General features: G+C 42.6%; 1 protein-coding gene across 3 annotated transcripts in view; it reads left to right on the plus strand.

Moving 5' to 3' along the window:
• The window catches only part of SLCO1A2 (solute carrier organic anion transporter family member 1A2), a 147,125-nt gene that overhangs the window by 32,529 nt on the left and 88,510 nt on the right, over nt 1–26,086 (plus strand). For all 3 annotated transcript variants that reach the window (XM_029616551.1, XM_029616550.1, XM_029616549.1), the window contains exons 3-4: nt 410–551; nt 19,702–19,834. In XM_029616551.1, the coding sequence (XP_029472411.1) occupies nt 410–551; nt 19,702–19,834 (275 nt within the window). The remainder of the gene's footprint in view (nt 1–409; nt 552–19,701; nt 19,835–26,086) is intronic.

Here is a 26,086-nt window from a genome sequence, read left to right on the forward strand (position 1 = left end):
GAATAGTTAGGATGTAAGGGATGCGGTTCTACTGACATGATTACATTTTAAATTGTTTTTGTCTGTTGTACGCTGGCTTAGACAGGTATGTGCCTGGTGAGGCGATATATAAATGAAATGAAATGAAATATATGAATATATGTTCTAATGGCAGTCAAGGGATTAACTTGAGTTTTGAATATTTTTATTTACCAAAGATGACAAATTACTTTTGGCCATAAATTTTTCTGAATCTCACATTTGGGAGAATCAAGCCTTGGGGTATTTTAATTTTGAATCCATTTTATGTATCTCAAAATTAGTTTGACCCATCTCTAGTATGTTTAGAATTGATTCTGAGTAAAGAGTTGTACATATTTTTATTCACTAACTCATATATTCCTAACACCACATTTTTCTGTTTTCATAGATATTTCTTTTGGCGTTATCGTTTGCATATTTATCTAAAGGAATGGCAGGAAGTTACTCAAAGAGCATGATTACACAAATAGAAAGAAGATTTAATATTCCAGCATCTCTAGTTGGAGTTATTGATGGAAGCTTTGAAATTGGTAATTATTTTCATTATATTTATATAAGACCTATCTTTAGATGATAGCTATATAATAATATGCTTTCAGATCAGCAAATTGTCACTATACAAATTTTAACCCATTCTTTCCTGTAAAAAATTTATTTATTTAAGAACTTATTTTCTATTTTTCAAAGCCAGTTTATAAAAGTTTGCTGTTGTCTGTTACCAAAATGTAACTGTAACAGATTAAAAGCTCTTCAAAATAATATAAAAAATTATCATTTTTTGAAATATAGTCCAGCAACTGTATTTTACAAGCAGATATAAGGTAATTTACCTATATGATTTTAGTATATTAACAATAGGGAGTCAATATTCAAAGAGGATAGGCATTTAACTTGAGGGCCTATGCAGTAACCTGTGGAGAGCTCCACAGGAATTGCCTGGTAATGCAAGAGATTTTTCTCATGATACCAGGCTATTTACATATTTTGCAAATTGATTCAGGGCAATTTCTCTATGGTAGTTTGTGTGAAATCATGGACTATTCGCGGAGGCATAGATAAACTAAGCAAAAAAAAAACCTTTTGCATGTCTGAATGCAGGAAAATTAACTATGCAAAACTGCTAATGAACTGGTTTGCATAATTCAGCTCAACAGTGATTTTGCATGATTTTTTAGTTTGTATTTGCGTGCATAAAATAACATGTGAAAAACCAAGCAAATAACATTTGTTAAAATTTGCAAGTATGATTATGCACATTTGATGCTTTTTCATGTGCTATTGCATTTGTAAATGCAAACTCACTTTAGTGCATTGGTTTCTTGAGGAGTTTGGTCCTTAAATTGGCCTCTTTTGAAAATTGACTAGTTTGATCCACCTAAATTTAAGAGCCTACTTTCATGAAGGGCACCTAAATTTGTGTCCCTAAAAAATGGGTGGTGATGGGGCAGAGTTAGGGTGGAGAAAAAGTTAGCCTAGCTTAAATTTTCTGCTCTATGGGACCAATGTAATAAGGCGTGCTAATATTAGCACAGGTTTTTACTCCTGATTTAGCACTTATTTTTCTGCGGTAAGTTAACTTGGTAATCAACAGAGGTTTTAACTCCTAAAAAATGGGCGTTAAACCAGGAGTAAAAACCAGTGTTAAAAGTAGCATGGGTTCATGCAAATTCCAAATAAATGACGGCATTAGCTTTTCCCCAACAATGCAGGCAGGTGCCTTAAAGGGCAGACAGCTTAAAGCAAATTTTCTTAATGCTGGAAATTTAACTCTTGGGTCAAAACAGGAGTAAAACTTAACTCACATTTCTGGTAGCCATGTTATACTATTGCTGTGCTGCCCAGCATGGTAGTATCTAGCTGCTTCTGTCAGACTGGACACAATCATAGAAAACCTATGGCCATCAGAAATGTGAGTTTACTCTATCTCAGGACTTTAATTTCCAGTGTAAACGCTTGAGGCAGGCACCTACAGCTGAACAGTATGTTAAAGTCAGGATGCACAACACTGACATGCATACTGTTCAGATTTAGATGCCTTCCCAAGAGAGCTTATGTTTTGTTCAGCTGTAAATGCAAGCCCCAAAGAGTTTATACTGGAAATGTATCTCCTCCTTTGATCTGAGCTGGATTAAACTCACATTTCTGGTGGCCAAAGTCATTCTATTGCTGTGCCCAGTGTGGTAGAAACAGCTAGATATTACCACATTGGCACAGCAATAGAATATCATGGCCACCAGAAATGTGAGTAACTTTTACTCTACCTCTGGCCAAGGCGTTAAGAACACACAGGAGTAAAGACGAGGTGCTTGAAGTTGGAAGAAGTGTGACCAGAAAGGCCTTGCATGCAAGACTGGCACTGGTCATTCCAACTTGGGCACAATCTCACATGCAAGACCATTTGTGCAAGCCATGCCAAGTGAAATCAAAGGGTAAGTTCTCTGTAATAGGCAACTATAGCCATTAGATATGCACAGCACCAAAGTGTGTACTGTTTAACAGTAGGCGCCCTCCTTAGAAAGTTTCCCTTTTGATTTCACTTCACCTGCCTTACCCAAATGGTCTTGCATGTGAGATTGTGTCTAAGCTGGAATGCCCATGCCAGTCTTCATGCAAGATCATTTTAGTCAAACTCTTTCAAGCTTCAAGCACTTACCACTTCACTCCTGTTTTAAAGCACTTTTCTGCATTAGTGCAGATTTTTCAGGTTAACTCACTTTTTTAAATTAGTTGTGCTTCTTTTTTCGATTTGCATACCATTAGCTTACTGCATCCCACGGGGACCCCTGTTTTTAAAGCACATGTTAAGTAAACTCACACTAAAATTTAACTCCAATTTTAGCATGGGTTTTATTACATTGGCCTCTACCTAATGCAGGCTCCTAAACCTAGGCAAATAAATGTCAGGCCTAAATTTTGATCCCTAGGTTTTATGGTCCTAAATTTGTCTGAAAATTCACCTATTAGGTGATTACTTCCCTAAATACCTGAAAGATAAGTTGCACTGGTACTTCCCTGCACATTGGTTGAGATCTAGCCAGGAACCTTTCTAACAGGCCGATACAGTAAAAGTCGCGGGAGAGCGGGCGAGCGTCCGCTCTCCCGGCACGCGCACAGGCCACTCTCCTGTGCGCACGATTTAGTATTCAAATGAGGGTCCACGGTAAAAATAGGTGCTAGGGACACTAGCACCTCCCTAGCGCCTCTTTTTTGACAGGAGCGGCAGCTGTCAGGCGAGTTTGACAGCCGACGCTCAATTTTGCCGGCGTCTGTTCTCAAACCCATGACAGCCACGGGTTCGGAAACTGGACGCTGGCAAAATTGAGCGTCCGGTTTTCAACCCCGCGGGCTGATTTTAAATTTTTCTTTTAAAATATTTATTTATTTTTTACTTTTGGGACCTCCGACTTAATATCGCCATGATATTAAGTCGGTGCCGGCAGAAATTAACGCGCGGGAATAACTAATAGGGCCATCAACATGCATTTGCATGTTGCGGGAGCTATTAGATTCAGGGGGGTTGGACGCGCGTTTTCGACGCGCTATTACCCCTTACTGAATAAGGGGTAAAGCTAGCGCGTCGAAAACGCGCGTCCAAACATGCGTTAACAGTGCGCTCCGCCGGAGTGCACTGTACTGTATCTGTTGCATGAGTAGCAGTGGATGCTTGGGCCGGCCTGACGGGGAGAGAGGATGATGGGAGAAGGAGTCTCCGTGAAGAGAGCACAGGCCGGGAGGCGGATGCTGGTTGAGCGAGCAGGAGCTCTTCGCCCTGGAAGCCCAGATCCCCCCGGGAGGAGCCCTTGAGGATCCGAGCCGCTGGGACTTAGGTGGTCGAAGAAGAAGGCTTCACCCTGGAAGCCCGAGGCTCCCCCGGGAAGAGCCCGTAGGAGCCTGGGCCGCTGGGACTTAGGCGAGCAGCAATCCAAAGAGGCGGTCTGAGGTCAAGGCAGGCGGCAGGCGAGTAGAGTCAGAGACAGGCAGAAGTCAGTACTGGAGAAGCAAGCCGGAATGAGCAGGAAGGTCCGGAAATGGAACCAAGGCAGGAATCTGGGTAGGAGGAGAAGAACTGGAACTGAAATGGAGGTTCGAACCTGGGACTGGAACTGGGACTGAAGACAAGGATTCGAGCCAGGAACTAGAACTGGAACTGAAGACAAGGAGTCGAGCCTGGAACTGGAACTGAAGACAGGATCCCAAGAGAACACAGACAACGTCCGCAGCACACAGCAACAAGAAGGCAGGTAACCTTGTTGCAAGGCCCAGATTGAGGGCAGACGCCGGCTTTAAATATCTGCTAGCGTCTGACGTCACGAAGGGGCGGCCCGCGATCTGGCGGGAAAAGACCTTTAAATTGCCTCCCCTCGCGCGTGCACCTAGGAGGGGAAGGGCCATGTTCAGAGACTCGGCGGCGTTTCCCTCACAGAAACGCCGCCGAACAGACCGTGCAGGCCCGCCCGGATGTGGCGCACCGGCTGACGGACCCCGGACCCGGAGCCCCGGAAGACGAGGTAAGGTCCCGGTTGCCAGCGCTGCGACTGGGACCGCAACAGTATCGGCCTGTTAGTGATTCCATAATTTAAATCTATGGGCCGAATTCGGATACAATCAAGAGTTTATTTCACCTGTAACCACTACAATGTGAGATCTGTTAGCAATGGATGTTACAGAAGAACGAAATGATCTTAGCTTCCAACAATCCTTAGGACTTTGCTTTTTTCTAGAAATAGTTAACTGAATGTAGATTTAAGTACATTTGTTAATGTACTTTATTTTATGGAGCATTTTACAATTTTAATGTTTTCTGATGTGATGGCAGAGATAGGGCAGTGGTTGTCCTTTAAGTTGTTTTAATATACTGTGGAGAATTTACCTCCTAAGCTATGGATATGTGGGCTGAGGAATTTGATGTGTTGTGGAATATGTAATCTTCATATGTGTTATTGTTTTTCTATTTTTTGTCAGATTGATATGTTTTTATTTTATTATGCATGTTTATTGTTGAAAACCACTTTGGAGGACTCCTTTGAGCCAGGGAAGAGATCAATAAGAAATTTTAAATAAATACATTTTGAGCAGTTAAGTGAAGCACTGCGCATTTTTTGAAAATTGATCCCTAGACAAATAACTTTCTGGCAAGAAGAATGAACCTAAGAGTTTCTTAAAGTGCCTTTCACTGGCAATGGAAGGTGACAGAGATGTTCTGGAATGTTTTCTTTTATTATGAATGATTGCATTTAGCAGGTATGTATCTATCTACTACACAGCAAGGGCATTTCACTGAAGTTCAGTACCATTGTCTGGACTGCTCCTGTGACTGACAGATGCCTGCATCAAAATTAGTATTACTGATTCGGCAATTCTGATCCCTCCCAAACCTTCGGTGGTTACAATGGACGCGCTATGGGATCTATTGACCGCCACCGGTCAGGCCAGTATTAACTGTTTTACTAAAGTTGATACTGTAGCCAATCACCTGTGAAATTATTCAGAATCACTCCCAGGAGAGACTTTCCTCATTGGAGCAAGATGTTTCCTCTATTAAAAAAAAAAAAATGTTCAGACTATGATAATTAAAGAATGAGGTAGTCTCCAGAGGAGAGTGGAACTCTTTGGAACTAGATCACATCATCTTAATCTAAGATTTATTAATTTCCCTAGGGGGGTTGGTGAACCCCCCCTAGTGACTTTAAGGCGTTAATTTTCTGGAAACTTTGAAGATTTCTTCCGAAACAGTACCTGCTCTAAATAAAGTTTATTTCCAGCTGGCATTGTAACTCTCACTCGCTGTGGTGTCCTCTTACTTCTGGTTAATTTTTCCCTGGCTCATCGCTTACCAGCCGTAAGTAGGGCCGTAAGCTAGGCATAAGGCAAGAAAAAGAATCAATTGCCCTCTCCTCATATTTACGTACCACTCTCTCTCCTGGCGATCGGATTCCCCCATTAAACCCAGTCGCTGTGAGGGCATCAACCCCTGGAAGCAAAGCATCACAGACCAATGATGCCAGCCCAACCAGCTTCCCTTTCAGAGACCGGAGGTTTCCTTGCAGCCCTAGCAACACCCGGCCTGGATATCTCCAGAGAGCTAAGGGGTTCTCCTGCCATTGGCAGTTTCAATATGACTGTTGAAGAGGAGAGATCTTTTCTTCTGCCTAGAGTGGAGGTTCCTGCACCTTCATCACCCTTCACACTGGTAAGACCTACCCATTTTACTTTGGTGATTATATGGAAGGCTATCGATTTTTGCTCAGATTATTAACCCTTTAGCGGCTAAAGCAGCAGATATTGAGACCAAGGTCTCAGTGCTGAAATCTTCTAAATCTATTTTTGAAAAGGGTGTTGAATCTAACAAAAGGGAAATTGAATCTATGAAAGCTCTCTACTGTTAAAGAAAATACACTTTTGTCTTATAAAATGGAGAACTTGGAAAATCTCAGGAGAGGGGAAAACTTAAGATTCATTAATTTTCCTAAGAATCTTTTGATATCATCTAAGGACACGGTTAAAAGATTTATTTTTTTTTTGAGATACTAAAGATATCTGAACAAGCCCTTCCTCCTATCTCTAAGGTGTATTACTTACGCAGTTCCAGAAGGGAAAATTCCAATTTGGATCAGCAACCTGCTATGTAACCATTGGAACTGGATAATTTGTTTGCTATATTGGGAAAGTCTGATAGTGAGGGGTTTTCTCCTGCCATTATGATTGACTCTCTTATTGCTAGAGCCGGATTGAGACCGGGTATTGCGCCTGTTCTTTAGACATAGCTTTGAGCTACTTCTAAATTGTAAGGTCAGAATTTTCCCTAATGTGTCCAAGCAGACCCAGAAAAGGTGACAACAGTATTTGATTATGAAACCTAGGGGCAGATTTTCAAAGGGTTATTTGTATTTATTAAAATTTATTAATCGCCTAACACTTAAAAAGGCCTAGGCGATATACAAAAATACATACATATTAAAGCAAAAAACATACAGTGAAAACAAAAATGTTAGTTTCACAGAAACCAAAACAATAATAATACCAGATATTATTGGTGCATATGATATGCGCGTAACACCCCGAAAAGCTGCCCCTGCGCGTGCCGAGCTTATCTTGCATAGGCTTGGCGGCGCGTGTATGTCCCAGGGCTTCGAAAAATGGGCGGGTCCGGGGATCAGGGGGCGGTCCGGGGGCGTGGTGGAGGTTCAGGGGCTGTCCGGGGGCAGTCCCGAGTCCTCCGGCACGGCAGCCTGTGCCGGGGGATGGCGAGCTGGTGCGCGCAAGTTACACCTGCCTCGGGCAGGCATAACTTCGGAAATAAAAGGTAGGGGGGATTTAGTTAGGGCTGGGGGGTGGCTAGATAGGGGAAGAGAGGGGAAGGTGGTGGGGATTGCAAAAGAAGTTCCCTCCAAGGCCGCTCTGATTTCGGAGCGGCCTTGGAGGGAACGGGGAAAGCCACTGGGGCTCCCCTTGGGCTCGGCGGGCGCAAGGTGTGCAAGTGTGCACCCCCTTGCGCGCGCCGACCCTGGATTTTATAACATGCGTGTGGCTGCGCGGGCATGTTATAAAATCGCCGGGTTGCGCGAACAAATCTACGCCCGCGCATAAGTTTAAAAAGCTGGCCCCTGGAGTTTTGCAAGTGGGAGCACTATTCTTTCTGAAATTTCCTTGTAAATGTTGTGTAAAATATAAGCACGCTTCCTATGTTTTCTTTCAACCTGCACAATTGTAAGGGGGGGTTTAGACAGGGCCGGGCGGGGTGGGTTAGGTAGGGGAAGGGAGGGGAAGGTGAGGGGAGGGCAAAAGAAAGTTCCCTCCGAGGCCGCTCCGATTTCGGAGCGGCCTTGGAGGGAACGGGGGTAGGCAGCGCCGGCTATACAAAATCGATAGCCTTGCGCGCGCCGATCCAGGATTTTAGTGGATACGCGCGGCTCCGCGCGTATCTACTAAAATCCAGCGTACTTTTGTTTGCGCCGCGCAAACAAAAGTAGGCTATTCGCGCGCCTTTTAAAATCCGCCCCTATGTATGTAAAATCAGATGAATAAAAAATAAATAAATAAAGTTTATTTCCTGCCTTCTGGGAACAGGCAGATACAAGCCGAGGCTTTCTTAGAGACATCAAATTTAGAGATTACCGAAAGAGCTACATTATTGGGGGTTTGTATTTTTTTTCAGAATCTATTCTGAATTTTATTATGAAAATTTTCTTTAAAAACATAGAGACGGTAACTTTTAAACAGGCGCGTGGGTGCACATGTATGCAAAGTTCCTCAGCCCGCATCCAGGGACGCGGCCATTTTATAACGTATGCACGTATATGCATGCATGACTATGTGTATGTGTGCTCACTTTTAAGTGGGCGCGTGCACCTGTGTGCACAAATGCCACTTCTATTGCATAAGTGGGGGGATTTTAAAAGGCACGGGCGCCGTCACCATTACCACTTTTCCCAGTTCATTCCCAGTTCGCCCAGCTATGGAATAGGACTGCCAACCCCCCCGCACCCCCCTAGTTTAACTGCCTCCCTTTTTCCCTGTTAGACCCAACCCTTAAAACCCTGCCGATCTGCCTATTTCTCTTTATTTTCTTACTTACACGTCATCCATAGCAGAAGTAAAGTTATGCCGCAGGGACTCGGCGCGTGCCTGTACGTGTGAACATTTACACACTAATTTCAATGTGAAATCCAGGAAAGCCCATGCCCCACCCAGAACATGCGCACACACCGCGCTAATTGTTTTCGAACTTTTCGTTTTTATGCACAGCGAGAGGTACGCGTGTACTTGGGCGGCTTATAAAATCCGCTCGGTGCACACCAGCTTCACTTGTACATGTATAATCCTGGCTTTGGCGTGCACTGAGCTTTTAAAATTCACCTTAAATGCTCTTATTATGGGTTCTGCTGATGTTTCCTGATCTCTCTCAAGTTACTCAAGAGAGAAGGAGGGCTTTCCTTGCTCTGTGTCAGAGATTATTGCATTTGGAGCAAGTTTCATATTAAGATATCCTTGTTAATGTTTTAATAAGTTGTGTAATGATGGTTTCGTATTTTTTGCTTCTGAACAATTGCAAGTGTTTGTAAATTCTAGGAAAGCTTCTATGGCTTCTAGCATTCTCTGTAAATTAGAATGATTATAGTTCTGATCGCAGATTTTATGTCATGTAAATGTAGTTTCCTGAATGAATGTATGATTTCTGTATATTTTTCACTTCTGCAATATTTTTGGGTTTTAGTAGCAAGAAAGAGAGGTGATAGTGAATATTATTAAATCCCAATGGTGCTAGTTCTAGATATACAAAGCGGTTAGATTTTGGGGTGTGCGACCTGTCAGCTGCATGGGGCATCATGCTCAAGGGGGTCCTCACACTTCCATATGATGTCTTCAAGCAGGGAGGCTCAACAACATAGAGCAGGAGGAAGGAGGCTTCTGTTTGTGGTAGTAGGGGAAGGATCAGTCTACAAGAAGGAGGAGGAGAGGGAAGAAAAAGAGGGATGCTGCTGGACAGGAAAGGAGAGAGAAACAAGAGGATGCTAGGGAGGGAGACAGAAAGAGTAGGATGCCAAGCACTGTAGGTAGGGAAATGAGAGCTGGCTAGAGGGGATACTGGTGCTGGGCAGAGGGTAGGGGAAGTTGGGGTAATGGATAAACAACCACTGCTAAAGGAGGGAGTGTTGTCCCAAAGCTGCCTCCAAGTGAGGCGCTGATTTCAGTTTTCACACAGGTCCTCAGTTAGACTAGAGCTGATCTTGAGTGTAAGGAGTCTATGTGCGAAAGAAGAGATTCCCCAAACTGTGGCCCAAGGAACTAATTTTTCCAACTTGTTATAATTTCCTTCCCCCAGTCATATTTGTCTCATGAAGGAAGTTCTCCCCCCCCCCCCCACACTCCATGTATCGTGCCAGTGAAAGCAGAACAGCTGGTGGAGCCTGGGACCCCCACCAGCCTAAGACAAATATGAGACAGGGGTGAGGGAGGCAAGAAGTGCTGTGCACGCTCCCCACTCTACATCTTGTGGGCTGGTAGGGGGCGCTGTGCTGCAGAGTCCCAGCATTGCTAGTCAGAGTAGAACCATTAATGTCAGCGGGTCACTGAAGGTGTGCAAAGGCTGAACATCAGCAGAGACATGGGGAGAGAAATGCCAGAGCTAATTGTCACCAGCCATGGGAGAAGAGAGGTCCAGGCCCAAGCATCAGGGAAACATGGGGAAAGATGCCCGGGCTGGATCCACTACAGTACGAGGAGGAAGAGGAGGATGCTCAGGGGAAGGAGAAGGAATGCAAACATCCAAGGAAGGCTGCAAAAACCCAAGGCGAAGGGTACAGCTAGGAAGTGAAATTATTCTAAGCATGAAAGAAGAAGGGGATCTGGGGGTGATCGTATCTGATGACCTTTTGGTAGGTAAATGGGTGTTAAAGTGATGAAAAAATCCAGAAAGATGCTTGGCTGCACAGAGAGAAGAATGTTTATTGCATCTGTTCATTTAAATTTATTGTAATTCTCCATAAGACCAACTGTGGGAAAAGGCGGAATATCAAGTGTTCATTAACAAAATAAAAAAGGGAGGTAATATTGCCCCTGTATAGGTCCCTGATGAGACTTAATTTGGAATATTGTGTGCAATTCTGGAGACTGCATCTTCTAAAGAATATAAGCTGATTGGTGTTGATCCAGGGGGTGGCTACTGAAATGATCAGTAGTCTTTGTTCTAAAGCATGTGGAACAGACTTACATAAGAACAGGAGAACATACTGGGTCAGACCAAAAGTCCATCAAGCCCAGTGTCCTGTTTCCAGCAGTGGCCAATCCAAGTCACAAGTGCCTAGCAGGATCCCAAAAGGTTATCTCAGGAATAAGCAGTGGGCATCCCCAAATCCTGCTTGATAATTGCTTATTAACCTGGATTTTTCTTCAGGAACATGTCCAAACCTTTTTTTAAACCCAGCTACACTAACACCTTTTACCACATCTTCAGGCAATGAATACCAGAGTTTAATTATGTGTTGAATAAAAAAAATTTCTCTTACTTGTCTTAAATATATTACCTAGTAATTTCATTGTGTGTTCCCTAGTCTTTGTACTTTTTAAAAGAGTAAACAACAGATTCGCAATTACCATTCCACTCATTTTATAAACCTCTAACATATCTCCCATCAGCTGTCTCTTCTCCAAGCTGAAGAGCCCTAACCACTTTAGCTTTTCCTCATAGGGAAATCATTCCATCCCCTTTATCATTTTAGTCGCCCTTCTCTGTACGTTTTCTAATTCTGCTATATATTTTTTGAGATGCGGTGACTAGAATTGCATACAATATTGAAGATGCAGAGCACCATGGAGCAACACAGAGGCATTATGATATTCTCTGTTTTATTCTTCATTCCTTTCCTAATAATTCCTAGTATTCTATTTGCTTTCTTGGCTGCTGCTGTACACTGAGCAGAGGATTTCAACCTATCCATGATGATGCCTAGATCCTTTTCTTGGGTGGTGACTTCAGTGTGTAACTTTGTATTGTATATGTATAATTTGGGTTGCTCTTCCCTAAATATATCACTTTGCACTTGCCTACATTAAATGTTATCTACCATTTGTATGCCCAGTGTCCCAGTCTTACAAGGTCCTCTTGTAATTTCTCACAGTCCTCTTGTGATTTAACAACTTTGAATCATTTTGTATCATAAATATATCTGATCACCTCACTCATTGTTCCCATCTCTAGGTCATTTATAAATATGTTAAAAAGCAGCAGTCCTGGTACAAATCCCAAGGGAACTCCACTTTTCACCTTCCTCCATTGAGAAAATTGACCATTTATCGCTATTGTTTTTTAAATCTTTTAACCAGTTCTCAAGCCACAGTACAACATTGCCTCCTATCCTATAACTTTTTACTTTCCTCAAGACTCTTTCATGAGATATTTTGTTAAACACTTTCTGAAGATACAGATACACACTATATTAACTGGCTCACCTTTCCACGTGTTTATTCATGCCTTGAAAAAAATGCAGCCATGTGAGAAGGCAAGACTTTCCTTGGCTAAATCCATGTTTTTTTCCTCATTAATCTATGACTACCTATATATTCAGTAATTTTGTTCTTTATCATAGTTTCAATCATTTCTCCCAGCACTGACATCAGACTCACCTCTAGAACCCATTTTAAAAACTGATGTTACGATTGCCCCCTCCAATCTTCAGGCACTATAGCTGATTTAATGATAGCTTACAGATTACTAATAGGCCTGCAATTTCATTTTTCTGTTCTTTCGGCACTCTGTGATGTATACCATCTGGTCCAAGTGATTTGCTACTCTTTAGTTTGTCAATTTGCCCTATTACATCTTCTAGGTTCACTGAGATTTATTTCAGTTCTTTTGAATCCTTTAAATATCACTTCTGACATGGGTATTTGCTTTGCATCTTTGTCAGTAAAGACTCTAGCAAAGAATTAATTTAATCTCTCTGCTATGTCCTTGTCTTCCTTTGTGCCTCTGTTTCCCCTTGATCATCTAATGGACCAGCTGACTCCCTCAGTCTTTTTGCTTCAAATCCACCTGATAAAGTTTTTATTATGATTTTTTGCTTCCACAACAAGATTCTTTTCAAATTCTCTTTGGGGGTTTTTTTTTTTATCATTGCTTTGCATCTAACTTGCCAGTGCTTATGTTGTTTCCTGTTTTCTTCAATTAGATCCCTTTTCCATTGTTTGAAAGATGTTTGTCTAGAATAGTCTTTCTCACCTCACCTTTTAATAATGACCACAGTCATTTAGCCTTCCTTACATCTTTTTTTAATGCATGGAATACATCTGATCTGGATGGTATTTTTAAATAATGCCCATTCCTGATATAAACTCTTAGAGGTCCATATTCAGTAAGCCATTTAATGGCTAAAGTTAAACATCCTGTTGAATATATTTGCCTAAAGTTATCCGGCTACATGTAAGGATTGACACAGGGAGGCAAGATGGCTATTGACTCCACATTTAGAATATTTCTGGATGAATCTGCAGGTCTGCTGCCACATCCACATCTCCCGGCATTAAAGAGCTTATATAGCTGTAACATTCTGGGTCTAATTGTACCCAGTGGGAACCCATGTGTGGTTGCACAGTTGACTGATTGGTAAAGATGCCAATCCTGGAGGGGAAGAAAGGGTCCTCCCATTGAAGCCTGAAAGGACAATGGATGTTGCTGTGTCATCTTGTTCAACCACAAGTCAATGTCTTTAAAACCCCAATCCAACAATTACTCACGTGCTAATTTCTTTCTGAAATTCTTATCATAGTTAGCCAATCCCAATAGCCATAAGTCTTATGTTGCCTGAGAATCATAGCCAAATACTTCTGTATACCATATGCTAATTATACTAGATAAGACATTAAATACTAATAACCAGTTATGGATGTGTTTTGGAATGTGTTGTTTCTTGAGCACATCATTCTTTATTCCTTCCCCTTTTCTGCCTATTTCTTTGCCGGGATCCTGTAAGTCCAAGAAGAAAACCTCACAATAATTACCCTTCTAGATCCTGCACTTGATGCAATTGGGTACATGAAGACTAAGTGAGGGGATAGGGCATCTGTCTGATGCCTCACCCAGGGACAAAATGGTGCTAGGAGTAACAGACACCCCACCCCACTTGAATTGCCTCCTCCTTGTTAAGGGCAAAGAAGTCCGAATCTGATTTGGAGTCACTAGATGACATATTCCAGACCTCAGAAAGTTCAGATCTCCAAAGTGACTTTCCCCATTTCAGCTATCATGCTAGCATCTTGCCCTTTCCTAACCCGCCTATTATCACCATTTCCATGGGACCAGACACTCCCTACCTCGAAACTGCTTAATGCTCCCATCTAGCTCTTCAAAAGGTAAATCCTCTAAATCCCAGTACTCACCATTGCTTCTCTGGTCTCTCAAGCTTGGGCCGGGCCATGGTGCCAGCAGTGAGATGCAGCAAATGAGTCTGCTGACTGCCATGGGTGTCACTGTGAAATTGCAGCTGGTTGCGGGGCCTGCCCATGGCTGGCCAAACATAATACCTTAGGAATCTAAAATTTGTATATGCATAGAGATCCTCTTAGCTCTCTCCCTGCTCACTCCTTAAAAATAAAAATTCCTGACTCATTTTGTGTAAAGAGAATTTGCCGACAGACCAGCTCAAAACAAACTACATTGTATCCTGACAAGCTTCCTTGCCCTCGAGTTTTCACATACTCCTATGTTGGCATTAAGCCACTTTTGAAACACTATACTTAAATCATATTAATCTCTGACCCCTCATGGTCCCCTTTTTGCTGGTAGCTTCCTTCATAACAATGCCTCCAACCAAGATGTAAATACTTGCCATCTCCCTGATGCAGCCTTGGTGCGAAACATGGCTGTATCAGGGTGTTTCTACCTTTTCAGAATAAGAATCTATTGTTTAAACAAATGTTCTTTCCTGTTGGCCTTCAAACAAATAAAACAATTAATATATGCACTGAACAGTTTATATTGTAATACCACACATTATTTTGCGATTCACATTTATGTGTATGTGTGTGCTATTTACTCCGCATTTCCTGTGTGCATCTCTAGTTTGATGCCTGTTCTGACCCCGGCGTGCCCTTGGACTCTTGCTCTTGCTACTGCCCTAGGGATCAACCTAAGTCCTGCCGACTGCCAGACCCCAAAGGCTCAATCTGCGGGAGAAGTGGCTGGTATAGTTGAAGCTTCAGCCTGTCCTCCTTCAGGGCATGTTCGCCAGCTGTCTGCATAGGCCTCGTAGGTTCGCCTATGCGACTGCGTCAACTACACCACAGCATTAAGGGCTCACTTCCACTCAACTCACTACAGTGTTCCATGGCTTTTGTTTATTTTTAAGGTTGAAGGCCTCTGGGGTCTCTTGGATTGAGACCTGGTTCAGAATGGAGATAGAGAGTTTTCAGCTTTTGATGGTGTGATGAATTCACATATGTACCTCTAGTCTCTGCACTTAAAAAAAATTAGCAAATCTTTAAATTTCCCTTGGTCAAGGTTGTTTCGGCAAAACAACATGCATTAAGGTGGTTGCCTATGAGAACTACACTTCCCAGAAGCCTTAGCAGCCAGCTCCTAGAAGGACCTGATTAGGGAGCAGCTAGAGGCAGGGTGGAGTCACTTACAGTTGCAGCAGTAGGGTGAGATAAATGAGGCAGTTTGGAGTTTGCCAAGGAGAGAAGGTGCAGACAAGAAATAACTGCCTCAGTGGAATCTGAGTCTGACGAGGCGGCAGAAACAGAGCAAGGGAAACATGCCTGCATTCTTAAGCTATGTCCATTTCATAGCCTGCTCTACAGACATCTTTACTCACAGATACGCGGCAGTTTTTTAACATGCATGCACGTACGCAAACACATTATATTTAGCCTAGGCACATGTATTTTGTGCGCCTAATTTTAAGCTTGTGTGCATCCAGCAGCATAAGTCAACTTACGGATGCGCAAGCAAGGGTATAACAGTTACGCGTCCAGCCAATGACCAGTTTCACCAGTTCCTCCAGCAGTTAGCCCAGTGTTAAGTTAGGTCCTCCAAACCCCCCTGGTTCATTAGCCTGCACTCCCCCCCCATTATTCCAGACCCCTCAAACACTTCTCAGATGCCTGCAAATTTTATTTTTCAGACATATTCCTCTTCCATAGCACAAGTAAAGTTATGCGGCAGTGGATCTCGATGCATGTCCAGGCGCGTAGCTACTTGGACGACAATGTCTTGGCCATGCCCCAAAATGCCCATATCCTACCCAATATTCGTGCATTTGGCACTTATACACGCATCTGGCCACCTTATAAAATCTGGTTGGCATGCGCAAGTTGTAGATGCATGCCCATCTCCTGATTTCAGTGCACATTCAGCTTTTAAAATTCATCTTTTATAGATTGATTTTATTTGGGGACTGTAATACCTGTTAGTGTTGTAAGAATTTAAAAGCAACAGTACAAAAGTTGACGCTTGCACTGTACAAGTCAGAAAAAATCCAGAGAGGAAGAGACCAGAGTAAATGTGAACGCTTAAAGTTAGTACCTCCAGGTATCCCGGAACCTTAATTAAATGAGCAGAAAAGTAAAAATGTGTTGATTGAAAACTAGGGCAAAGCAAGAAATTTGGGATTATATGCCAGTAGGAAGACTGAGAAATGTATACACACAAATCATAGGGAAAGATGTCCCAAACTATGCTGCTGCTTATATGAGTGATAATTGGTTGAGTTTTAGTTATGGAACTTGTAACTGATATTGCTGCTGAACTTGTGCTGTTTAAAAGCCTCGTGTGTGGAAATCAGTAATAAGGAATTCTGAGGGAAGCTGTTGCAAACTGTGGCTTTGTAAGCTCTGCAAATGTGCATTTATACTCAGAGGGGTAGATTTTAAAAGGTGCGCGCGGGAGTAGATTTGTTCGCGCAACCCGGCGCGAACAAATCTACTCCCGATTTTATAACATGCGCGAGCAAGGCTGTGCAAAATCGGCAGCCTGCAAGCATCGAGCCGCGCAGCCATCCTCTGTTCCTTCCGAGGCCGCTCCGAAATCAGAGCGGCCTCGGAGGGAACTTTCCTTCCGGTCCCCCCCCACTTTCCCCTCCCTTCCCCTCCCTTCCCCTATCTAACCCACCCCCCAGCCCTAACTAATTCCCCCCCTACCTTTATTTTACAAGTTACACCTGCCCACGCTGGCCGGCTGCCAGCGTGCCATGTTCCGGTCTGGGGGCTGGTCCGGTGGCTGCAGCCACGCCGCCGGAACGCCCCTGGGCCAGAACCACGCCTACGGCCCCGCCCCCGGAACGCCCCCGATGACGCGCCAGCCACGACACGCCCCCCGACATGCCCCCCCAGGAAAGCCCCGGGACTTATGCTTGTCCCGAGGCTTGCGAGCGCCGCCGAGCCTACGCAAGATAGGCTCGGCGCGCGCAGGGGATGGAAGGGGCAGCTTTTCAGGGGTTACATGCGTAACCCTTTGAAAATCTGCCTCAGAATGTGCAGTGACACTAATTGGCATTAATGTTTCTACACACAACGTGTTTTTAAAACCCGGGCTGAAGTGCTTGCTGTAACTGGAACCTCAGAAACTCTGGCATGGAATCTGTTTAGTTTTATCAGCCCACAATTTGTAGAATTACCGAGTTCTTCCTACCTTGTGCTTAAAAAGGAAAAATGGTAGTGATAGGCTGGTTTTCTGTTCTTGTGAGAAATACTAAATTGAGAACTCTAAAAGGAGAGTTGTCTTTAAGCATTCTTGAATACATATTTTAAAGGAGGTGTTACAGACCCAGCTAAATGTGAGGTAACAGCAAATAAAAGAGAAAAACTTTAAGAATTACTGTGTGAATCATTAAGGGATGAGGGTCCAGCTGCAGTGCTGCTTAAAGGGACAGGTACTAGAGCTATTACAAAAGGTTGAGTGGGTAGAAGCTTAGAGAGGGTGTTCCTATCCCCGGGGTCTAATTTAGTGCCTCAATGGGATCCAGGCCCATTATATTTAGAATGGGCATTGAGATGGGAAAAGGACACCTCCCCCCCCCCCCCCCCCCCATCCCTAAGTTAAAGGTACAATCCACCTAAGAATCCTAACTAAGAATTCTGGAATCTCTACAAATATAATTTGCTGTGTTTTGTGTTGGTCACTCTGTGTGTCATGTTCCTAAAGTTATATTTGCACTGCCTTTTTGGGAGATTTAACTATTCTCATAAATGTGCATTACAATATTTGAACAAATTGAGTACACAATGAATGTAATAATATAACACAGTAAATGTGATTTTTTTTGACCTGTAAAAGTACCTTCTAGGTACACCTGGCCAGAACCTACATCACTAAACATTTGTATGTATTTTTATGATTTAATGTAACCGAAACTTAATGGTACCGGTTAGAATGTACTACAGTATGCTTACTCCAAACTTACTTATGTGCCTACATGTAAACCGTTGCGATGGTATATAACTTAGTGACGGTATAGAAAAGACTTTAAATAAATAAATAAATACCTGCTCTTGGTGTCCCCTCAAAAATTAACTTTAATTGAACATACAATACAATTAAAATTAATTTTTCACAGGAGCCATAAAGATGGAAATTTTTCTATATGTTTCATGTGGGTGAACACATGTTTATGTGAAGAAAATGGACTTGTGAAATTTTCCAGCAGGTAAAAATATTTGTGCCACGTTAACTATTGCATGTTCTTTTACTTTCTGCAAAAAGGGATGTTCTCTGAGGCAAAGGAAAGTTGGAGACTGACAGTATGAGGTAGATATTAAATAGCAGCACACGCCAAAAGAACACATGCATGTGTAAAATAGCACATATGTGGTGAGTAAAGGATATTTTTAAAACCACATGTGTGCATAACACAGGGACCACAAGTAAATTTGTGCTTAAAAAAAAGGGGAGGACCAGAGGCAGGGTAGGGGCATTCCAGGGAGGGGCCAACATAAGTTGCTATTTTAAAACTTGCTAAAATGACACACTTCAGTCTTTTATTGTATATATTTACTTCTGCTCAATATCAGGTGTAAGTGACTGTAAACATCCTGAAAGAGAAAAAAATGACTGAGTGAGGGGTCGTGGTGACATGGGGGAAGTTCAGGTTGAAGAGCCAGGAGGGCCTTCATAAAGTGCAGTTAGATAAGGCAAAATGGTGGACTACTAGGTTAAACTGCTAATTTCCTTCTCGCTTGCATATCTCAAAATTTGAGGAAGTACATGCGTAAAAACCAACATTTGCTAAGATACTATGCAAATTAAATCTTCTCATGTAAATGATTCAAATTAGGAATTCAAATAATTGAATTGAATTGCATCACTTAACTGGATAAATTCTGACTTTTACCAGGTAAGTGGTGGCCTTGCTGCCATTTAGTCAGATAAGTTTGAAAAACCACTTATCTAGCTAAGTAATATAGGTAGACAAGTGTTAACATAGTATTTATCCAACTATGTTTAACGTTACATGCCATGTATCTTTTAAATACGGGAATATGTTGTTGGGTAGAATTGTGCGAATTTTATATGTTACATGCACAAGTGCATGCATGATATAAAATACATATACATACGTGCGTACATCCACATACGTGCGTGCATCCACATATACGCTTATGTGGGCACATGCGCGTCTGTTTTAAAGTTACCCCCCCTATGCACAAATGCTTTTTTCCCCATCATTTTTATGAAACTACTAAACAGTATAACAAACCTGTTATGTTTTGCATTACTTTCCCTTAAATGTTAAACAATTATTTATTTAATTTACTTTTCCCCATTTAAACATATTATCTGGAAATTTGGTTGAAAATAAAAACTGTTGATTCTTGCATATACTTTTTTAACAGGATACGCAGAGCAAAAATATGGAAAAGTAGATCTACAAACTCCAAAGTGAATTGGGGTCTAAGTTTAAGCATGTGGACAAAATCTATTGACAAATTATAACTCTTTTAGAAGACAATATATTAGATACAAGTGAACAGAGATATTTTACCAAACATATATACAAATGAACATACTGTAGTCGTATCGCAAGAAAAGCACAGGGGATAAAGGACCTAACTCTTTAGAATTATACATTCTTCAATAAAGATACGAGTACTATTACTGTCTATGAAAAATGTTCTATCTTAAGCATTTCCTCTGCATTGCAACTCATCATTGTCTCTCAATATTTTTTACCGCTTATATAATCACAGGAAATTTGTTGGTGATTGCATTTGTGAGTTACTTTGGCGCAAAACTTCATAGGCCAAGAATAATTGCCATTGGATGTATAGTTGAGGCCCTTGGATGCTGTTTGATGGCACTGCCTCATTTTTTAATGGGACGGTAAGTAGATAACTAAGCGTGATTTATAAATCTGTCAAAGTAACAAGATGTTTGCCAACTTTCCCTCTTTCATTTTTCAGGTCAAAGGCCAAATTTTAACCTTTAACCTCAGAAACAAAATCAACAGTCAAGAAACTGACAGGATATTTTTGACCAAAGCAAGAACAAAAAAAAAAATATATATATATATATTTTTTTTTTTTTTTTTTTTTAACACTTTTCTATACCGACCTTCATGGTAATAACCATTTCAGATCGGTTTACATCGAACAGGGTAAAACTGAGAAAGAAATAAACATATGAACATAGGCGGCAAAGTTACATTCAACAAGGAGGGTGAACTTGGAGGCTTAATCAGTTGGAAAGAGAGGCCTAGGATGGCAGAAAACTAGTAATATAATACAATAGGGTAAGCGGGCTAGTGCTTAATGAACTTAGAGGTACAAGGTTCCATCGCTCATGAAGGGAATTAGGTCATCTAGTGTGTATCCGGGGGGTGTGTATATATATATATATATATATATATATATATATATATATACACACACACACACACTTTATATAGGGTGTGGCTTGCTCAAGAAACCTATTGAGGTACTAGGTTCTTAGGGGTGATTACTTAAAAAGGGGAATTCATACTTGTGGTACAATCGCATTTGTTTTCATGTAAGTATCATGATTATAATGAAAGTCTTAAAAGTGTCTCTATCTAAATTGTTAGTTTTTAAGAATTTTAGGATTTTTCAAATGCAAAGAAAACATTTGATGAAAGACTGAGGATATTATATTATCCCCTAGAACTTATCTGTCATGCTTCAGAAGTCACCCTCATACTTTTCAAACTGCTTCCCGAGCTGCTGCCTGGAGCATTCTAAATCTGCAATCTTGTGCTTTCAAAAGTATTTCATGAAACACTTCCCAATGCAGTTATATTTTGGTCTGGATGCCACCTGGCTCAGGGGAATTCAACTTTTTTGGCCTCCTCAGTGGAAACCTCTTATTAAAGGGTGCATCTTAATGTGAGAATGAATCATTTTATCTAACCTCAACACAATGGGTGAGGTGATTAATATTGAAAAGAGCTTAATTTGGACAGAACTACATCATTCCTCACTAATAGAATATTGCTGTCAAAGCAGGATCCCGTGAGGCCTGCGTATTTTAAAATAATTTAAATTTTTCCCTGAAAAACAATGCACCTAGTTTTGAAAATACAAATAAATATAAGAAACATAAGAAACATAAGAACATGCCATACTGGGTCAGACCAAGGGTCCATCAAGCCCAGCATCCTGTTTCCAACAGTGGCCAATCCAGGCCATAAGAACCTGGCAAGTACCCAAAAACTAAGTCTATTCCATGTTACCATTGCTATTGGTAGTGGCTATTCTCTAAGGGGCGGATTTTAAAAGGCCGGCGCGCGTAAGTCCCGGGGCTTTCGAAAAGGGGCGGGAAGGGGCGTATCCGGGGGCATTCCCGAAACGATGCAGTGTTTCGGGGGGCGGGCCCGGGGGCGTGGTCGAGGCCTCCGGACCAGCCCCCGGGACCAGAGGACGGAGCGGGACTGCCGGCGACGCGCGCAAAGTTACGCCTGCTTTCAGCAGGCATAACTTTGCCAACAAAGGTAAGGGGGGGTTTAGATAGGGCCTGGGGGGTGGGTTAGGGAGGGGAAGGTGGGGGGAGGGCGAAGAAAAGTTCCCTCCGAGGCCGCTCCGAAATCGGAGCGGCCTCGGAGGGAACATGCAGCTCGCGCTGGGCTCGGCGCGCGCAGGTTGCACAAATGTGCACCCCCTTGCGCGCGCTGACCCCGGATTTTATAAGATACGCGCGGCTTCGAGCGTATCTTATAAAATCCAGCGTACTTTTTAAAAATCTGCCCCTTAGTGAACTTAATAGCAGGTAATGGACTTCTCCTCCAAGAACTTATCCAATCCTTTTTTAAACACAGCTATACTAACTGCACTAACCACATCCTCTGGCAACAAATTCCAGAGTTTAATTCTTCAATAAAGATACGAGTACTATTACTGTCTATGAAAAATGTTCTATCTTAAGCATTTCCTCTGCATTGCAACTCACCATTGTCTCTCAATATTTTTCACTGCTTATATAATCACAGGAAATTTGTTGGTGATTGCATTTGTGAGTTACTTTGGCGCAAAACTTCATATGCATTGCTGTCTCCTTAAACTCACCTGAAATATGAGTGATATATTGTGTTGAATTATTAAGTGGTCCTGAAATATTTCACTGCATGTTCTGAAATTTAAAGATGGCTGGAGAAACTTGTCATAGTGAGAATATTGAACATTGAAAAACTTGGAATACTGTGACCCTCATCCACCCAAAGAAACTTGTCAGTTGAGAAATGATACTGAGAAGAAGCCTGGTGAAGGGCAGGGCACTGAAAAACTGTGATACTGTACCTCTTGTCCACCAGATGGTTGAGGCCAACTCTAACAAAGAAATGTCAAGTGGAGCTGATAATGACTGAAATCAAAGACTAGATAAAAACTGATCTCATCTCTCCTCCTACTATTCTTTTTTTTTTTTATCTCAAAAGCCATTCGGTGGAATGCACAACTGAAGGATGAACAGTGACCCCCACAAAAGCCAGCCAAGTCAGGTTTCATTCTTCCTACTACTAGCCATCTAAAGAACTGGTAAAATATTGCCTTACCTCTCCCGTCTACCCCTTTCCACATACTATCTCAACCAATGAATTGCTGTGGGGTGAGGTCACTATAAAACAGGTACCGGCAACCAACCTTGTCAGAGCCTTACAAGATACTGCAAGAAAAGCACAGACACAGAGACTTGCTATGGGAAATTATTTGGGGAAGGCACTATCAGATAGATGGTTCCTTTTACAAGTGCCTAGTATGGGGTAAGCAAATGTATTGAGCACTACAGATGCTGCAGCTCACACATATATAATTTATATGTGATTTATTTGCATTTTCACAAAAGGATATAGTGTAGACCGTGCTTGAGAGCATATACTATTTATACTTATCTACCCTTTTACTTACTCTTTTGGTTTTAAATCCTTGCACCTTGGCCAGAGGTGAAGTTCCTCAGGGATGCCGCTCAGGATCTGGGGGTTGTCTTCACTGCTTCAAGGTCATTTGGTGTATCTCTGGTGGCAACTGAAGAAGTGGTTGAAGAACTGACTTGAGTCCCAAAACCCCCCCATCTCTTGGTTCATTTGTGGATATTTTGGTAATGTATAAATGGTATTTTGTTGACTTTTTCATGATTGATGAGATCTGGGTGGTGTGCATAATGATTGATAGGCCCTTCGTATCAGGGTAGAGTGTCTATTATCCTGGGACCTGCATCTGTATTTGTTGGAGTTTGTGGCCCCCACCTCACCCATATAGGTACAATGCTGAAGGGGTTTGGAGAAGAGGCAGGCTGGCGACATCCTGATATGGAGGAAAGGAGAAGCCCATGGACCACCAAACACAGCAGTATCCCTCCTTTTAAGCCCCCTCCCTGAAGCTCAGGGTTTCTTGGGGTGGCATAGATGGAACTCCTTCAGTAGATTATGGTCCAAAATGTTGGAAACTGGCTCCCAGGAGTTCTCCTCTTGGCCATAGACCTTCCAGGAAATAAGATATTCAAGTTTTTACCCCTGTGGTGGGAGACTAGGATCTCCTTGGTCTTGTACGTTATCTCTCTATCAGTGGTTACCTCCTGGGGTTCTAGTGGTTTCCTAGAGGGCCAGGGAAGTATCAGGGGCTTAAGTAGTGAGACATGGAATACATTGTGTATTTTGAGAGTTGCTGGTAGTTTCAATTGATAAGTGACGGGCCCCAGTTGTCACACAACCAGAAAGGGGCCAATGTAACGCAGAGCCAAGCACATAGATGGAACCCACAGACATAAGTGATGTGTGCTGAGCTACACTTTCTCCCCTGCTTTGAACTACAGGACTGGCCTTCTGTGAGCCTCAGCCATTTCTTTGGCTCGGGCACCAGCGTTTTGAATTAGGATGTTGGTCTGTTCCCATAGTTCTTGCGATTCCTGAGCTGACTATTGGGCCACTGGTGAAGTCACTGTTTCTGGCAATGGACATGGATGCAGTGGTTGTCTTTCATAGACCAGCAAAAAGAGAGAGGACCTGGTGGCAATGTTAACATGGGAGTTGTGGGTAAACTCAGCCCAGGGTAGGAGAGTGGCCTAATTTTCCTGGTGCTTGTTGGTGAGGAATGGATGAAGGCCTTGAGGGTCCGGTTGGTGCACTCCACTTGTCCGTTTCCCTGGGTGTGGTATACAGTTGTGAAGTCTAGAGTGTTGTCAAATGTCTTGCAAGGGAGTACCTGTACTTCACAGTGAACTATACCCCTCTATCTGATAGTATGTGCTTGGCTAGCCCATGTAAACAGAAGACATGAAGAGTAAAGAGGCATGCCAATTCAGATGCAGATGGAAGGCCCAGTAGTGGGACGAAATGTGCCATTTTAGAGAAACAATCAATGATTATCCAGATAACAGTAGCACCATTATAGAGAGAAGGTCCATGATGAAATCCATGGACAGGTGGATCCAGGTTTCCCTGGGGGCTGGCAATGGCTGTAACAGCCCCTAGGGTCGGCCATGCAGTAGTTTTTGCTGTGCACAGGTTGGGCACAAGTCAACATAAGCTTTGATATCTTGCTTCATTTGGGGCTACCAGTAGTGTCATTGAAGCAGTTCAAGGGTGCATGCACATTCAGGGTGACCAAACAGGAGTCATGGGCCGATTTTAACACTTTTTTGCACAGACCAGAAGGTATGACAATCTTCTTTGGAGGGATGGTCATGGAGGTGGCCAGAAGTATCTTAGAAAGATCTATGATGTGCCTGGGAGGCTCCAGGATGTCCTCAGTCTGGAAGGAGCGAGAGAGAGAGCATCTGCTCATTGGTTCTTGAGTGCAGGATAGTACTGCAGTTTGAAGTCGAAATGGACAAAGAACAGGGACTAATGAGCTTGTCTGCATTTACTTGTTGAGCTTGATTAAGGTGTTATAGGTTTTTGTGATCCGTATATATTGTCATACTTTGTTGCACTCCCTTGAGTAAATGACGCCACTTTTCGAGAGCCGATTTTATGGCCAGGAGCTCTTGATCCCCAATGTCATAGTTGCACCCCGTGGGTGAGTATTGTTTTGATAAGAAGGAGAAAGGACAAAGTACTTCTTCCAGAAAATGTTGGCTTAAAACTGCCCCAATGCCTATTGTTGAGGCGTCTACTTCCAGGATGAAGGGCCATGAGGGGTCTGGATGCCACAGACAGGGTCCTTTGAGAAATTCATTTTTTAGCTTTTGGAAGGCCTTTAAGGCTTCAGGATACCAGTCCTTAGTATTGGTGCCCTTGCGTGTGAGAGCAGTGAGGGGAGCCGCCATGGGGAGTAGTTTGGGATAAATTGCCGATAATAGCTGGTGAACCCCAGGAATCTATGTAGATTGTGGAGCCCTACAGGGTGGGGCCAATCTCTTATTGCTTTTACCTTGTCAGGGTCCATGTTGAATCTGCCATATTAGACAATGTATTCCAAGAAGGGGGAGTTCTTCCTGCTTGAAAATGCATTTTTCTAGCTTGGCGAACAGATGATCTCTCGCAGGTGTTGCAGTACTGTGTACACATCTCAGCAATGGTGTTGAGGTCTTGAGAAAAAATTAAGATGTTATCTAAGTACATAACTACACAGGTATAAAGGAGGTCTCGAAAAATGTCATTGACCATCTTTTGGAAGACTGTTGGTGCATTACACAAACCAAAGGGAATGATAAGATATTCATAGTGTCCATCATGAGTGGTAAAAGCTGTTTTCCACTCATTGCCCACTTTGATCCATATGAGATTGTATGTCCCTTTGAGGTCTAGTTTGGTAAAGATCTTTGTTCCTTGGGGGTGATCGAAAAGCTCTTAGATCAACAGTGTAAGGGGTAGCAGTCATTTTTCATGATTGCATTCAGGCCCCAATAATTAATACAGGGCCTGAGAGAACCATTCATTTTTGCCACAAAGAAGAAGCCAGCTCCATCTAGAGAGGAGGAAGGAACGATAAAGCCATGCTCCAAGTTTTCCTTAATGTACTCTGTCATGGCTTGAGTCTCGGGGATAGACAAGGAGTAGACCTTTCCCCTTGGTGGTGTGGTATCCAGGAGGAGCTTGATGCTACACTCATATGACTGGTAAGGCAGCAGTGTTTCAGCTTTTTGCTGAGAAAAAACATCCTCAAAATCTGCATGGTGTGGGGGAAG

The sequence above is a fragment of the Rhinatrema bivittatum genome, chromosome 9 (assembly GCF_901001135.1).
Source record: "Rhinatrema bivittatum chromosome 9, aRhiBiv1.1, whole genome shotgun sequence".
Classification (NCBI taxonomy): domain Eukaryota; kingdom Metazoa; phylum Chordata; class Amphibia; order Gymnophiona; family Rhinatrematidae; genus Rhinatrema; species Rhinatrema bivittatum.